This window comes from Juglans microcarpa x Juglans regia, chromosome 5S (genome assembly GCF_004785595.1).
Source record: "Juglans microcarpa x Juglans regia isolate MS1-56 chromosome 5S, Jm3101_v1.0, whole genome shotgun sequence".
Classification (NCBI taxonomy): Eukaryota; Viridiplantae; Streptophyta; class Magnoliopsida; order Fagales; family Juglandaceae; genus Juglans; species Juglans microcarpa x Juglans regia.
Genome location: NC_054603.1, coordinates 1,597,737 through 1,615,159, shown reverse-complemented (window position 1 = coordinate 1,615,159; position 17,423 = coordinate 1,597,737). Strand labels below are relative to the sequence as shown.

Genomic DNA, 17,423 nt, shown 5'->3' with positions numbered 1-17,423 from the left:
AAGCAAGTTGTATAAAAAACATCATGTGTCTATATCTATCATTTTGCTTACCATAATTCTTCACGCATCTTTTGAAAATTCATGAAACATGTGCTGATCTGTATTCTGTCCACAAAATGAAACAGGAAGAAATGATAATTCTGCTCAGCAACCACTACTTTGAAAATATGTTGTGATATTGGTACGTGTGAGATAGATAGCTTTGAAGAGGCCGGCAAATGGTACCCGAAGGTCGAGTTATAGCATGACAAAAAAGAAACCTGTCGTCCAATGTGAATACACCAGTTCCTGGGATTCCTTCTTCTTCGTGATCGATCCACCTGAGGAGCAAAATCAAAGTGGAAAAATGTGGCCCTCATGGACTCTCCACCCTCCACTAGCACCCCCCCATAATCATGGTCTCCATTAAAAAGGGTCAAAAAAATTCCCACCCATCATTAATTTTTTCTCAATGATCCACACATGCAGTAGTATAAGAAGGACTTTCATTTTTCAATTTTTTCAAACAGTTGATGAAACACGTTTTGTTTCAGCCAGACAATAAGATTATTAATAATAGGGTGGGGGCCAAGTACTACAGCCACTCAAAATGTTTTTCATTTCTATTTGCTGCAGCAGCTTGCTTGCTTGCTGATACGTAGTGGAACCTGACGCGGATTTTGAATGTCTTTGCTTGCTTCTTTCACTATTTGGCAAGTTGAATATCTGTTTGGCAGAATTGGTGCTTTTATGAGTTGTAAAATTGAAACTTGTTTCATAAGGCACAAATATACATATGGATGCTCGATCTGTAAACAGTGCTAGCTATAAATACGCCATCATCTCATTTCTGGCTAAACAAAGAGTACTGCATGCAGCATGCATGGTATGGTTGCAAGTGATCAGTGTTGCATTCAATCGATCGCTGTATATACATATATATATATATATATATATATATATCATGTATGCATGCTAGCTTCCAGTATAATTAATCATGCGGGAAACCTATTGGGACCATTCCTTTGCATGATTCTTTTTGTTGCCAAACTTTGGCTTCTTTCATGTTGGAAATGACACCAAGAATGTGCTGTTGTTATCATGTGAAAGCGAAGTTTCAACTTTTTTACAGGTTCTAGTACGCTAGCTAGTTACGATTTTCTCCTAATTATCCTACAACTATTAATTCTTGGTTAGATTAGTCATAAATGTTATTTTAACGTCTTTATATTTATAAATTTTAATTTTTAATTTTTTTCTTTTAAATTAAAATATAAACATAAATAATATGTAGTGTAAGAAGCTGTATACTTAACTCATTTGTAAGAAGCTTTATACTTAAATTATCGATTAACTCTCCGTCTCGTTTGTTTTTATAATTTCTCTCAACTCAATTCATCTTATCTCATTTAATTATTATAATTTTTTTAAATTTTAATATAAAATAAAATAAATAATTTAATTTTTTAAAATATTAAAATAAAAATAAGATTAAAAAATTTATTATAATAATATTTTATCTAATTTTTAATTTGAAGAACGTGTCGACTTGACCCTTTTGGTAAACCGAATTTCGTTAATCGGTAATGATTATTTTTCCTCGCGTACTTGCCATATGCAACCTTTGAAAACCGTGCATATTAAAAGAATATTTTTTAAATTTAGGTTTTCTTTTTCTCTCTTGAAATATTTTGGCATGGGCATTAACTTTTTTTTTTTTTTTTTTTTTTAAGAAAAACAACAATCATATTAATCAACAATGAAAACAGTTCGATCATGTACAACAGAATACATAATTTCAGTTGGCCCTTCTTCAATCCAAATGGTTTCCTCATTCCTCTGTAAGCCCAACTTAGCTAGAATGTGAGCCACTTGATTTGCTTGCCGTGAAATATACTGGAGCTTCCTTTGAGCTAACTGTCCAAAAACAACCTTCAGATCTAGGCAGAGCTGCAGAAGTATTTTTCAATTAGGCTGGCTTTATTAATTAATTGGATAGGTGATATTTTCCGAATGGCCGGCATAAGAGAATTTCAACGTATAATTGTGAAATAGGTCAATGTCGCGTAATTATTTAAAAAAATAATAAGATTTATTATTAAAAAATAATTTTTTATATAAATTCTATATCTTGTTCATTTTTTTAAAATAATTACATGCCAATAACATAATTCACGATTAGAAATATTTTTATCATCCATTACATTTACGTAACTGTTTTTAGTATGAATCACCGTTCTGTGGCTGCCCTCGAACTTTGTCCCTTTCAGTGGTCCTTGGGTTTTACAGCTGGTTGTTGTGGTTGTTGTATCTTTATAAAAAAAACACGTATGTGTTCTGATTAAACCTTTAAATTACAACTTACACAGCTCAGAATATATATATATATATATATATTTATATATGCAAGAAGTACTGCAAATAATTACTTTTTAAGTTTTGTTACTGGCGAGTTATTTATTTTGAGAAATTATATTTATAATTTTAGAATATAAAGCCACACACATACTTTTTAAAAATTATATCTAACATTAACATTAGTCTTTATTTTTATTACAAATTCATGTGACAAAAAAGGTTGTGCAATCTATCTCAACTCCTACAAAGGTCTCGTATGCATTCAAAATTTATCTCATCATTATAATTTCTTTAAATTCTCACATAAAATATAATAAATAATTCATTTTTTCAAATTTCATAATAATTTTTTTAAATTTCTACATAAAATATAATAAATAATTCAATTTTTATTCTACTATTCATAAATCATCTCAACCCATCTCAACTCATCTTTAAATCTAAACCAATCTGATGACGGGGCTATATATATAGCTAAATCTACTAATCATGAATGTTAGGCTTGTCGTAAAAAAATCATCACACAACTCTGTATTTAGATCATTATTGGCACAACTAATTAACAATATTTTTATATATATGATCCCCAAGTATAAATTCTTTTCAGAAGCAAGAAGGACTTTTTTTATAGTTGTTTTTCATCATATTATTGAAACTTTGTCACGACTCTGATCATTCACATTTTCTAAAAGAAACAAAAACAAAAAATTCAGAAATTCTACCAAAAGCCGAAGGTATTCGTGTTATATCCGAAACATAGAGACAAAGAGAGTAACATGATTACAAAATTGCCTATCCCAACTAGCCAGTGTCTGCATATATAAGATAAGCGTTGGTCAACGAGGTCTCGTGATAATGCTTTGAACGGGTAGTTGGATAAGATTTCTGACTCATGCCCAGCTGTTCCTAATTGGTCTTTTTAGGATCTTTTACATCGATTTTAGAATGAAGTAACCTTATTATCTTCTATGTCACACATTAATATATAATTTATTATATTTATTTATTTAATTAAATACACATTAATAGTTTAAATAGATAGATAAAATGATAAATTATATAATAGTATGTGATAAATAACATTCATTTTTGAAGTAAAATGATTCGCTTGTAATTAATTAAAATTTACAATCTTTTATACTACTTGTGAATTCAATACATATTCAATACGAAATAAGAAAAATAAGAAAATAATCTTTAACTTTATAATACGTGTCTTGTTTAGTTCTTCTTTTTGCATTATCTCCGATCTTATTGCCCTGTTAGTTTTATTTTTCTTATTAACTTAATATTTTAGACCTATTGCATGGACTAACATATAATTACAGAATCATTGATATAAACAATCGCGAGAGAAACGGAAACGTTAGCAAGCATCGTGATGCGCCGTTAGGCACACCTGAAAAACCAAAAAAATAATAAAAAAGCAATATGAGTAAAATAATTATTAAATTACATAGATTAATTAATGAATTGTCGTGGCGAAAAAAAACCGCTTTAATCTACAATGCAGTAGCAAGGCCGTCGCTAATCGCTATCTCGTCCAATGGGACTCTTCGTTCGTAAGATGTCTATTTCCCATTGGTTGGTTGTGGACAAGCCGTAGTTTCGGTCGTTAACGGACATACCCAGCCATTAAAACTGGATGACACGCTAGCACTACTATTTTTAATTTGGTATCTCTCTTCTTCTTTTTTTTTAAAGAAAATAAAAAATAAAATTGCAAAATCATCATCTAAAATTCACAATTTTAACTCAATAAGAACTCTTTATATAATTTTATGTATATTTGTGAAAAATTCTTTATCAAAAGCCTACGTATTAAGTCTGTATTATCATTCTTAAAACTATCAAATTGATAAAATTTATCGGCAAGTCAGTTATAAGAATTTTAAAGAATTATGCATCCTCAACGTTCAAACTAACAAAGAAAAGTGTAAAATAAGCACAAAGTTACTTTAGTTTACTTCTTTATCTTTTGATAAGTTCCGTTTAGATAATAAAAGTGTTTTATCTTGTCTCATTTTATCTCATCATTACAAATTTTTTAAATTTCTACATAAAATATAATAAATAATTCAATTTTTTCAAATCTCAAAATAATAATAATATTTTATTTAACTTTTATTTAAAATCATCTTATCTCATCTCACTATCAAAAGCGCATCCATATACGTGTATATGTAACACATGCATGGAGCCATTCTCTTCAATATTGATAGAATTTGAACTTAACCAATGAGTTCAACAAATATGTACAATAATTCTTTTAGTTTATATATTGAAGGGACATTCATGGGTCCATGGACTATATAAAATAAAGGATAATCATACCTTAATTCCTTAATTTTCACTTTATCCCCTAAAGATCTAATTGGTCCCACATTTTCATCTTTCAATGCCAAGTAAACTCTTACTAGATTTCAAAAAAAAAAAAAAAAAAAAGTAAACTCTTACTAAATTCATTTGTCACCCCCAATGTCCAAATACGGTGACGTTTGATATTGTCTTCTTCCGAGTAGTTTCGTAGATATTGGTCTGTATATTCCAACATGCTTCGTGCCCGGCAATTGGTGTGAAGATGGAAATTCAATAACAATGACTAGTACTGTAGAATTTTTTCCATATGTTATATATGATATATTAATATAGTTGGCTTCCAATAATTCATAATTAGATTTAAATTGTCTTGTTCAAAGCGAGAAAGCGCCCTGTGCATTATATTATATTTAATTGCAACTTTCACAGTGAGTTCTCTCATAATATACTTTTTACTAATATAAATAAAAAAATTATATTTACAAGTTAGTATGAAAAATATATTCTTTCACATGGATGACAAGGATTCATTTGAATCGCAAGAGGAGTTTAAAATTATCTTATATAAATTAAATCGTGATATGTCAACGGTACCTAGAGTGCATCTTTTATTCAGATTTATAAGATTGCTCACTCAATCGGCCTAACAAGTTGAAAATTTTACTTTTAATCTTGTTATAAACTAAATTGATTGGGTCCAATTCTTTGAAAATCTATCACTAATAATAAGCTAGGAAAGAGATAAAATAAAGAGATAAGGCAGAGAATAGATAAGGCAAGTAAGAGATAAATCAAAAGAAGTTGATTCAGACTCTTAAAAAGGAGGTTTCACACGGCAAGTTAGACTCTATTACTCCAAGGAAGAAAACAGATTTCTATAAAAGGAAGATATTTCTACAAATGAAGGAGGGACTCTCCAGAGGCTCGGGACGACTTCTCTACGTCTAGACTAAATTTATCCATTATATTGAGTGATATGTGAGATCATGAGAGATTATAAAATCATCAATCATAGTGGATCTTTCCCCAAACAACCCGTGGACATAGGCTTTTATGCTGAACCATGTAAATCTCTATATCTCTCTTTATTTATTCTTATTTAATTTACTTATTTATTATTTATTTTATAGATGAATGTGAAAAATATCGTATCGAAGCCTAAATCATCATTGTGGGTCGGTGATGATTTTTTTATCCCTTCTGATCTGTTGTGCAAATTAAGGCATTAACAAACTTGATAATTTGCTTATTTAGTATTTATTTTATAGATGAATGTAAAGAATACTGTATCCAAGCCTGAATCATCATCGTGGGTCGGTGATATTTTTTCCTCACTTCAGATCTGTTGTGCAAATTAAGGCATTAACAAATATGATAATTTGCTTATTTATTATTTATTTTATAGATGAATGTAAATAATATCGTATCGAAGCCTGAATCATCATCGTGAGTCGGTGATGATTTTTTCCTCACTTCAAGTCCGTTGTGTAAATTAAGGCATTAACAAACTAAATTCGGATCTGAATATATATTTTCAGAACAAAGGTGTGGCTAAATTTCTGATCCGAATGGAAAAAAATAAAAAATAAAAAATCCAACATTTTAGATTCGACCGACCCGATTTTATTTTTATGTTTATTTTTAGTTTAATTAAAGTTTAAATGACATTGTTTAACACTTATTTCAGATAATTCAAGTATATACTCGAGTATTGGGTCGATTTCGAATCCGGCCCATTTTAATCGAGTCAGCTGTTTTCGAGTCGGGTCAAAATATCGGATCGGATCAGCCATTCGCCTAATTTGTACACTTGTGAGTAGCCTTGCTCAAATAAAAAAATGAAAGTAACATTGTGCTCCGGCCGATCGAGTATGTCCCACATGCACACGGACGATCCATTAAATATTAAAAAAAATATCAAATATGAAAGTACTTTTCTTTGATGGTTACGTGATGTTTACATATTTTTTTTTATTCACACGCAAGTCCTGATCAAATTTTCGTGTTCCCATTGTCTCTTCAATTTCCTAAATATATATTTGTTTATATTCGTTCCCGTACTTAAGTATTTTTTTCTCCTCCACCTGTTCTTAATTATATGAGCGATCGCTTTCTATATATCAAAGACATTAATTAATTATTAACTTAATTCGTGATCTCTATGTTAAATTAAATCCAGAAAAAATAAAGGTGACGATCGAAGAGAAAAGACAGGTAAAGTTTGTCGTTTCGATCGGCTACAAGCCTGAGGCATGCATGAACGGTTAATGACACATTAATATCCGTCAATATCATTGATCAGCTGCATGCCAATTTACGAAGGCTAGGAAAATAAGATCACAATTTCAAAGGGGGGGAATTAATGGGTAATTTGCATAATTTTATTAAAAGTATTTTACATTTTAATCTGTCAGCCAATTTTATTTTCAAAATAATATTTTTTCAAGCCAAGTTTGACATAAAACTAAACTATCTCATCTTATCTAATCATTACAACTTTTCTAAACTTCTAAATAAAATATAATAAGCAATTCAATTTTTTAAAATTTCAAAACAAAAATGATATTATAATAATATTTTATTCAACTTTCAACAACATATATCATCTTATTTCATTTTAATTGCATAATCAAACGAGGCCTAATTGTATATTATTGTCAAATCAGCGGGTAACTTATGTTTTATAAAAAAAATTTATAGATACAATATTCCTCCTTAATCTAAAGGGTTTTTTTTTTTTTTTTTTGTTGATACATTAATCTAAAGGGTTTGAGTGCGTCATATATATGTAGTTCTAAAGGGTTAACCCAATCATCATGCACCAAGCACGCATGTGGGTGGTTCAAGGCATGAGATTTGTAGGAACTAGAGGTGTAACTGGTCTGGTCCGATTTTATTTTGGACAAAATTTAGGACTGAATCGGTATATACCGGTTTTGTATTTTTTTAAAACCGATTACGTACTGGTTATCCTCCTAAACCGGTATTTTCGGTTTTACCGGTTTCCAGTCCAATTTTTCAATTTTTTAAAATGTAAGTTTGTCATAAAAAATAAAAATCTGTTAATAAAAAAAACTGTTTCAAAAAATCTATTCTTATTACAAAATCTGTAATACAAAACTGTACTACTAAAATCTATAATACATTTAATAGACTATAGTGATTTAGTTATAGTGATTAGTATTAGTTATATATTAGTATAAGTATAACTATATTATATATTAGACTATTAGTATTAGTTATAAACTTATATATTAATATAGCTATATAATATGTTAGACTATATAATAGTATTAATATTATACTATTAGTATAGTTATATATTAGTATTAGTTATAAACTTATATATTAGTATAGCTATATAATATATTAGACTATATATAATATAATTTAGTATATATATTTTATGTTTAAAGCACAAGATCAATTAAATTTTCATCTTTAAGATTAAACTTTTATTTTATAAATTATAATATGAAATTATTTCATCTATGATATATAATTATATATAAAAATTTCACATATAATTATATATTATATATAAAACTTATATATATAAAATATTTTGTATAATATTAATTTTGTATAAAACTTATATATAAAATATTAATTTTTTTTCTCAACCGGTCTGGTCCCAGAAATCATAGAACCGGAACCGGATCGATTCCGGTCAATTTACATAATTCAAGAACCGGTCCTGGACCGAACTGATTTTTCAGTTTAAATTTACATCCCTAATAGGAACATATGGCATGCGTCAGTGTCATATACGTGCTAAGCATGGGCTAGCACTTGGGGGCAGCAAATTCCGCATTCCACTCACATGAGTGCATGTTTCATTTTTTTTTTTTTCTTTTCATTACAACCTAATTAATTAATGAAAAAATATATTTGTAACAATAAACTGTGTAACTGCCATATTATCGTTTTGAAAAAGTGAATAAAATATGGAATTCACATAAAAAAAATTAATTTTTTAATAATAGATCTCACTCTTTTTCAAAGTGATTACGTGATATTTACGCATTTCACGATTATATGTGGAATTACTATTAATTAATATTCTTGATAGAATGCCAGAAAGACGCGTTTCAAAAAAAAAAAAAAAACTCAAGGCAGGAAAATTGTTTTTCAGACTAAAAATAGCGTCGTCAACCCATTAATTGATTTTAGTCGAATTTAAAATTTTAAAATTAGAGAGAGATAGATAGATATATAGTAAGTTCAATAATTGTTATAATATATATTTTACGTATCTATCAGCCTCCTACTTAAAAGCGAGTAATAAATTGAGAGGATCTCTTACTCATATCTATGTGTTGTGCTTTTTGTTATGTGTGTATATACACACGCATGTTTACCTACCAAATGAAATTAAATCCATGCAAACATACAACTAAGGGCGCATGATCTCCACTTGATTTTTTTTGTTATTTTTGTAATCTTTGAATACGGGGTTAGGATTCCTTTCAACTTGCACCCAATAGTCGAATCAATTGCCCCAACTTCAAAGCCTCTAAAACCTCCGATCCCTCTTTCTCACACATTCACATGCATGAGTTGAAAAGCCAATCTGTAAAGCCAGACTGTCCCATGAATGAAGGAAAATGCATGCCAATCAACTTGTGCGCGTCTCTCATTTTCTGCTCACATGAAGGAATCCGAAAAGGGTTTGACCCCTATCTACCATTTTAAGCAAAAGTTCACATGGGCACCCCCAAGTATATAACTCGTGTCGCACATGATGTCCTCAGATTAAGTACCTCGATCCGTCCCCAAACCAACTCGATCTGAAGTCTTAAGTTTGATGCAAGGGGCCAAGTTTAAAATACAAGTTAGACAACATTAAAAAGAAAGTAAAAATTATTGTAAAAGATACATCATTAATGACCATTACTCATTACGTTGGTTGTAGGATGGATTACTTAGAAGTAAAAATTCGGATAATGAGAACATGTAGGTAGTCCTATGAGTACCTTGTATTCATGATTTCATATAGTTTTCAAGAAAATAATGAATGTATTTTCTTTACAAATTCACTCTCCATCGAAATGAAAAGAAGCTTTAAAAATTATTTAAATTACTAAAAGATAAGTGTTACAGTTACAAATATATCCTATAAAAATATATTTAGAAATTGATATTACTTTATATGATGCGTTAAGTTTATTTTATAATAAAAATATATTTATTTATCTTACCAAAATGATCAAAATTACTAAAATCGCTCCAAATTCATGTGATGTATCCTTTGGGAAATTTAATCAGAAAATTGAGATGAAATAGCCAAGTCAATTCAGGCTAAGAACTTGCCATGCATCGTGCATGAATCTAATAAGTAATAATCATGGTGTCACTTTTGTAAAAAGAGAAGAAAACTTCTATTTCCTTTCAAACTTGTTTAAAAATGGTAGAACTGTAAAAGAAAATTATAAAAATATCCGGCTTTGCTGTTTAGCAACTGATATTCCAACTAACCATTATTACGGGTAGAAAACCCATCTTAATGGATAAAAAACAATTGGATAAGGATTTAAAAAAAAAAAAAAAAAAAGTGAGAGAGAGAGAGAGAGAGAAAGACCAAAAGCAGAACAACGAAGTCAACTACCTCGTTAGTCGTTAATACGGCGTTACTCCAGGGGATACCCAGACCAGAATCCTCTGTTTTTAACTCTTAAACCTGAACTGGTCCGTCATTTTTTAACCATGGTTAAGAATACTCTTTTTAACCTTCCTCGCACCTTAGTCTAGTCCCCAACCCAAAAACCAAACCAAATCAAACCAAACCCATCAACGTAAGCACAGTATCTCTCCCCGTACATCAAATACCCTCTCCTTCCCTTCCCCTTTCCCCTCTCTCCCTCTCTCTCATTTCCACTATATAAAGGCCGTGTCTTCCCCAACTTTCTCACTCTGCCTCTTCTGGATTTTTTTTTTCCTCCGGAGAAAGTAATTATCCTCTGCTTTTCTGAACTTTCAGAGGATCTCTCTTCGAATTACTTGAGATACTTTCGAGGATTTTCCCAAGTCTTGTTTCCTTTGCTATTCGAGGTCTATTTTCTCAAGGTTTCCTCGTAATCTCCGGTGTTCGTGTTTGTATTGTTGAGGAATGGTGGTGAAGATGATGAGGTGGCGGCCGTGGCCGCCTCTGGTGTCTAAGAAGTACGAGGTGAGGCTGGTGGTGCGGAGTTTGGAGGGGTGCGATCTGGTGCGGGAGGGCACAGATAAGGGAGGGGTCTCTGCGAGATTGGCGGTCGAGATTAAGTGGAAGGGTCCGAAATTGGCGCTGAGTTCGCTGAGGAGGACGGCCGTGAAGAGAAACTTCACGAGGGAGGTGGAGGTGGAGGCAGGTGCTTCGTCTCAACAAAACGGCGTCGTCGAGTGGGGCGAGGACTTTCAGAGCCTCTGCACTCTCTCCGCGTACAAGGACAATGTATTTCACCCGTGGGAGATCGCTTTCACTGTCTTCAATGTGATCTCTCTCTCTCTCTCTCTCTCTCTCTCTCATACAGATATATATATATATATATATATATATATATAATATAAAGCTTTTTTTTTCGTCTTTTCCTGCGGGTCTTCTTTCGAGAAAATGTCTTATTAGTACAAAGAACGGCCGTGGGAACTTCATGGGTTTTATGGATTGAGACGACAATCTGTGACTAATCTTGTGGAGTTTTTTTGTTCTCTCCTTTAAATGTTTGATTGTGTTGACTTTTAGGGTGTGAATCTTGTATCATTTGGGAGGTTAATTTTCATTGGATTGCTGTTGGGTGTTTCCATTTTGTGATGTGTTTGGATTTGTTGGAGGTTTTAATCTTTAATTTTATAAGAAATGTGATTTTCATAATTTTCTTAAATGTATCCATATGCAAATGAAACAAAGTCTAATATATAATTCTTGATTGATGAATGTCGACACTTGCGAAGTATAGTATCTTTCTGCAATTGTTTATTTTTCTCTTAAATTACTTTCCGTATTTGATTTAAGAGAAGGTGTCTTCGTTCCTCACTTCTTCACTGTGGGACAAAATGGCTGGAATTGGTATGATAATCAAGTCTTTAATGCTGCAATTGAGTCGGTAAAGGGGTGGTAATTGATTTATTTTAGGGGGTACTTGACCGATGGTTGTGCTCTGAATGTCTGGTTCTGAGGTGTTGAGGTATCAGAAAATATGTAAGTTTTGGAAACTTCTTGGTGAAAGTTCACCCTTTATGGGTTTGGTGATAATTGTCGTTTTTTTGTACTTGCACATTTTGAGACCTGGTTTTAGTTTTTTTTTTAATATAAATTTTCACATAAAAAGAAACAAGTTTAATCATTTTATATAACTACTGTTATTATTTTATTACTCGGAGAATTATCGTTGAACTTTTCATGAAAACGTTGATGCTTTTATCTCCAGGGATTAAATCAACTTCAAGGGCCAAAGAACAAGGTTCCTGTTGTTGGAACAGCTTCATTGAACCTTGCTGAATATGCTTCTGCAGCGGATCAAAAAGAGTTTGAATTAAACCTCCCTCTTGCACTCTCTGGCAATGCTGCCGAGCCTTCTCCTTCACTCAATGTATGTGCCTTCCAATCACTTTCCACTTCTTATTTCTACCTTTCCTGCTGTACAGTTGGTTTTCTTTGGCAATTAAAAAACAAGTAATGCTATATACCACATTCTTATTCTACTTTCATCCTAATTTGTGGCACTTTCTAAATTAAAAATAAAAAATAAAAAATCAATGGTTGCTGGGCAATGATACCTCATCAAGAGTGAGATGATGACATAATATATAGCATTTTCCTTAAAGAATAAAAAAAGTGATTTATTACCTGTTTAGGGAACACACACTTGTAGTTTCTCCTTTTCATTTCAATGTCCAGTGTTTTTATATATTCTTCTGAACCCTCAATTCTTACATATAGATATCACTGAGCTTATTGGAACTCAGAACCGCTCAAGAGACCACAGAGCCAATGCAGGAATCGACAGTGCCTGTTCCATCGCCTACCCGATCAGGAGAAATTGTCTCAACCGAAAAGGACGAGCTTTCTGCAATTAAAGCTGGGCTTAGGAAAGTAAAGATTTTTACAGAGTATGTCTCTGCCAGGAAAACGAAAAAGGCCTGCCGAGAGGAAGAGGGCAGTGATGGCAGGTGCTCTGCCAGGAGTGAGGACAGTGAGTATAATTACCCATTTGACACAGACTCGCTTGAGGATTTCGAGGATGGAGAATCAGATGAGCGCAAGGAGAATTCCAGTGTCAGGAAGTCATTTAGTTATGGCTCACTGGCACATGTTAATTATGCTGGAGGATCATATTATTCCAGTACGAGGATTAACAATGAGGATGAGAATTGGGTTTACTATAGCAATCGCAAATCTGATGTTGGGTGCTCCAACATTGAGGATTCAGTTGCACCAGTGCCTGAGCCATCTCTATTGCAAGGTTCAAAGCGCAGCATACTACCTTGGAGGAAGAGGAAGCTAAGCTTCAGGTCTCCTAAAGCCAAAGGAGAGCCGTTATTGAAGAAGGCCTATGGAGAAGAAGGTGGGGACGACATTGATTTTGATCGTAGACAGCTTAGCTCTGATGAATCTCCTTCACTTGGGGTAAGAATCTGTTCTTAATTGCATATTTTCATGGTTTAGGAAAGAAGCTCATGATTTCTGGACATTATTTTATTTATAGTTTGGTGAAAAGAGAAAGTAAGGGAAAACCTCATTTCTTATCTAGAAAGATGATTTCAAGTTTTTTTGTGATTAAAGTTATTTTAACCTTGTACATGAGAAAATTGCTCTGCTAAAAAGTTTTGCACATAGAAGAAGCAAACTGAAATTTGATTAATAAAAATAAATTTATTATGTCAATCGATCTCTAATCAGAACTGTTTACACTGTTATAATATTCAACCTATGCTGTAAGTATAATGTTTAATCTTTTGCTAATTAGTTCTCTTTAAAAAATATGAAAAAAAAATAGTTCTCTTTAAAACAAGTACCAAATTACTAGCTGACGATATTCTAAATGAAAACAATTGCAACCATCTTGGCAGTGGCACAAGACAGAGGAGGATTCATTTGCAAATCGATCCTCGGTCTCCGAGTTTGGGGATGACAATTTTGCTGTAGGCAGTTGGGAGCAGAAACAAGTGACAAGTCGGGATGGACACATGAAACTTGAGACCCAAGTTTTCTTTGCTTCCATTGATCAGCGGAGTGAGCAGGCAGCAGGTGAGAGTGCATGTACGGCCCTTGTTGCCGTCATTGCAGACTGGTTTCAGAACAATCGTGATCTTATGCCCATAAAATCCCAATTTGATAGTCTCATAAGAGAAGGCTCGTTAGAGTGGAGAAGCCTTTGTGAGAATGAAACCTATAAGGAGCGGTTCCCTGATAAGCACTTTGATCTTGACACAGTCATCCAAGCCAAGATACGCCCTCTTTCTGTAGTTCCTGGGCAGTCCTTTATTGGGTTTTTCCATCCAGAGGAGATGGAAGAGGGAAGATTTGACTTTCTGCATGGTGCCATGTCCTTTGACAGCATTTGGGATGAGATAAGCTGCACTGGTTTGGAATGTCCAGGCAATGGTGAACCTCAGGTTTATATTGTCAGCTGGAATGATCATTTTTTCATCCTCAAAGTTGAGCCGGAAGCTTGTTACATCATTGACACATTGGGGGAGAGGCTGTACGAGGGATGCAATCAGGCCTATATCTTGAAATTTGATCGTAGCACGGTAATTTACAAAATGCCAAATGTTGCAGAGTCACCGGAAGACAAAACATCCAATAACCAGCATCAGAACCAGCTGGCCAACATGAAGGAAGAGGGTTCTATAGCAGGGGTGGTAGGAATTATGCCCGAGGAACCTATGAAGAGTGAGGAGGAAGAGGAAGTTGTGTGTCGAGGGAAGGAGTCATGTAAAGAATACATTAAGAGCTTTTTGGCTGCTATTCCACTAAGGGAATTACAGGTGGATATTAAGAAGGGTCTAATGACATCAACACCTCTTCATCACCGGTTACAGATTGAGTTCCACTACACCCAATTCTTACAACCAGAATCCGAAACTCCAGAGCCCGAAATGACTGCAGCTACGACACAAATTGTCGACATTGAATTAGCTTCCGCCTCGTAGGACTTACTGTAAATTGTAGGAGGTGTGACTACTCTTAACTTGTCTTTCTTTATGGATTATGGGATATCTTCTCATGTGAAAATTGGTTCGATAAAGAGGAGCCTATGCGATCTTTCTTGCGTGGTATATTAGAGATTTGGTTGTCCGTTCAAGTTGGACTGGAAATGGAGCAGTATTCAGCTGTGTTAAATTTATGAATCCCTTCTTAAGTTGTGCTGCTCTTTGTTTTGCTATTTTTTGTCTTATCTTTCTTGGAAAGGGTATTCTGTACAACGACACCGTGATCTCCTTTTCGACCAAGTAAGCCATAACATTTCACATGCATAGCATATCTAACCTTCTCTTGAAAATTTCGAGAAACACTACTTTTTGCGAAACACTACTTTTTGAGAGATTTTATAGCTTTTGCAGACTGTTAAAAGGCATAATACAACTGTACTCCTTGAAGCTGCTTTCTCATTCTGATTCCCGCAATGTATAAAGGTTGGAAAATATTTTAGATAAATAGGGATTATATAAAAGGAAATTTATAAATTGATGTAATTATACGTCAGATTGTAAAGTTATTTTTATTATAAAGTTAATTTAACGGATTTTATAAAATTATATCAGTTTACTGGTTTACTTTGTGTAATCTTTTATATCCGTAACAATTTTTATAATCTTGACCATTTATCTGACCCTTTGGATTTGACGGTTTAGAAAAATGCCTATATTCAAAATTCTGAATTTCTGGTAAATCATTTATATTGAAGCGAATAATTTTTGCATGCTTCTATTTAGAGAAATGTTAAGCCTAAGGTTTCCTTTCGCTACCGTCAAGATAACTTATTTCTTGTACCGACTACCTTGTGAGCAACTTATAATGTTTTGCCGGCCCCAGCAGTGCACGTTTAGAATATTCCATCCCCTCCACATTCCATTATAACTATACCTGTTTCACGTGGTTTATAATTTTTTCCCATGAGCTGGCCGTTGGTACCAAAATCATGTCGTTGTTCGAATATTCTTTTGTTCTGCCAGACTAGCCCAAAAATTATTTCCATGTGCTGTTGCGTAAGATGGATCAAAGTTGTCTTTAATTATTATTCGAACTTAGAAAATTTTAAGTGGGAGAAAAATAAACACATAAAATAGATTTTACAATATTTATTACTGTAAGGCCGTCTTCCATTTGTTTTTCGAGGGATGTTACTCATCATCCCATACCACATATTTTATATATTTTAAAATTATTTTTTATTTTTTATTATTTTATTCTTATTAAATTAATTGAGTTATTTTACGTATTATTCATACACTATATATTTATTATAAAAAAAAAAAAAATTAAAATAGGTGTGGTGTAGCGTGCAGTACGTACGTATGAATTATAAATAGAATTATTCGATTTCTAAGAGTAAACAAAACAGCATGGCCTTCATAAGATCCGTATATTCACTGATCGGTACGGGCCTTCAGAAGCCTGGGACTAAGCAAAACAGCATGGCCTGGTCCAGGATTCTCAAGCCCCAATAGCCTCAATTCTCGCTGCGTAGCCCATGCAATTGGAAATAAGCCCCTCGAGTTTCCGACCGACTGACACAAGACGTTGGTCGGGTTAGACCTTATTCTACGGACTGGACAAACTCTGACAACCTACTCACATCCAAGGGAAGAAAAAGCTGCTGTATGAAAAGAAAGAAAGGAAGTGTCCTACGGCCAGGTTCCTCTTCCCTTTCAGAAAAATTTCTCTATGAAAATCTCGACTCCATTCACAATATTTTTACTAACTTAAGCGTTCCGAGTAATCCCACCAGAAACTTCCCATTTGCGTGTTCCTCTTCTTGATTGCAGGTCCCCGTTGCTTTGATCGGATCATCTTCAAGTATCATCACGACTCCAACAGATGCTGCTGAGTATTTCTGAAAGCAGCTAACCAAAGGTAAGCTCCAACCCACAATAGGTAGAAAGTTGCACCATTTCCTAGTCCCTGGGCTGTGTCTGTCACTCGGGATCTGAACTCTAAAACCAATCCCATTCGTTTACTCAGTCACTCTTTGAAGGTTGCATCGAAAATTTAGTGCTGGTTTGATGAGAGTAATATTTTTTTAATATTATTATTATTTTGTAATTTAAAAAATTTTAATTATTTATTATATTTTATATAAAAATTTGAGGAAGTTGCAGTGATAAAATAAAACACTTTTCGAATACAAATTAGGCCTTATTTCCCGTCTTTTTTTTTTTCTCGGTCTTATTTCCCGTCTTTTGAATTGATATCTTGAATTTCTTTACCAATGTCAAAGAATATAATGGAAAACAAATCAAGGAAAAGCAATGTTCACACTTTAAACATTAAAGTTGTTGGCGTGAATGCTCCCATAAGCTAAAGCTCTTCCTTTATAATTACCTTTTGGTACATAAAAACAGTGACTTTTTCTGAATCTTGTCAACTACTATGGCCCATGTGCGTCCTCTTTCCTACTCTACTCATCATTCCATTTTTATGGTCGTTCCCTACATATCATTCCATATTTCAATACAAATGAAATTCCCATTGATTAAGTTCAGATTAAGTAAAGAACCAGATGATAGCGTGAGGTTACTTCAATTGCATGGCTTCCCAAAACGTTCTAAATCTGTATATTTTG

General features: G+C 33.0%; 1 protein-coding gene across 1 annotated transcript; it reads left to right on the top strand.

Annotated features, from left to right (window-relative positions):
- The first annotated feature begins 10,432 nt into the window (after positions 1–10,432).
- On the top strand, positions 10,433–14,984 carry LOC121267701. Its single transcript, XM_041171703.1, has 4 exons — positions 10,433–11,128; positions 12,063–12,224; positions 12,575–13,261; positions 13,705–14,984. Exons 1-4 carry the CDS (start codon positions 10,766–10,768, stop codon positions 14,788–14,790), a joined length of 2,298 nt encoding a protein of 765 aa, XP_041027637.1. The 5' UTR covers positions 10,433–10,765; the 3' UTR covers positions 14,791–14,984.
- Positions 14,985–17,423: the final 2,439 nt, after the last annotated feature.

Coding starts and splice junctions, on each gene's coding strand:
- LOC121267701 (XM_041171703.1), top strand. CDS start 10,766: ATGGTGGTGAAGATGATGAGGTGGCGGCCGTGGCCGCCTCTGGTGTCT. Junction 11,129..12,062: donor TCGCTTTCACTGTCTTCAAT/GTGATCTCTCTC, acceptor TTTTATCTCCAG/GGATTAAATCAACTTCAAGG. Junction 12,225..12,574: donor AGCCTTCTCCTTCACTCAAT/GTATGTGCCTTC, acceptor TCTTACATATAG/ATATCACTGAGCTTATTGGA.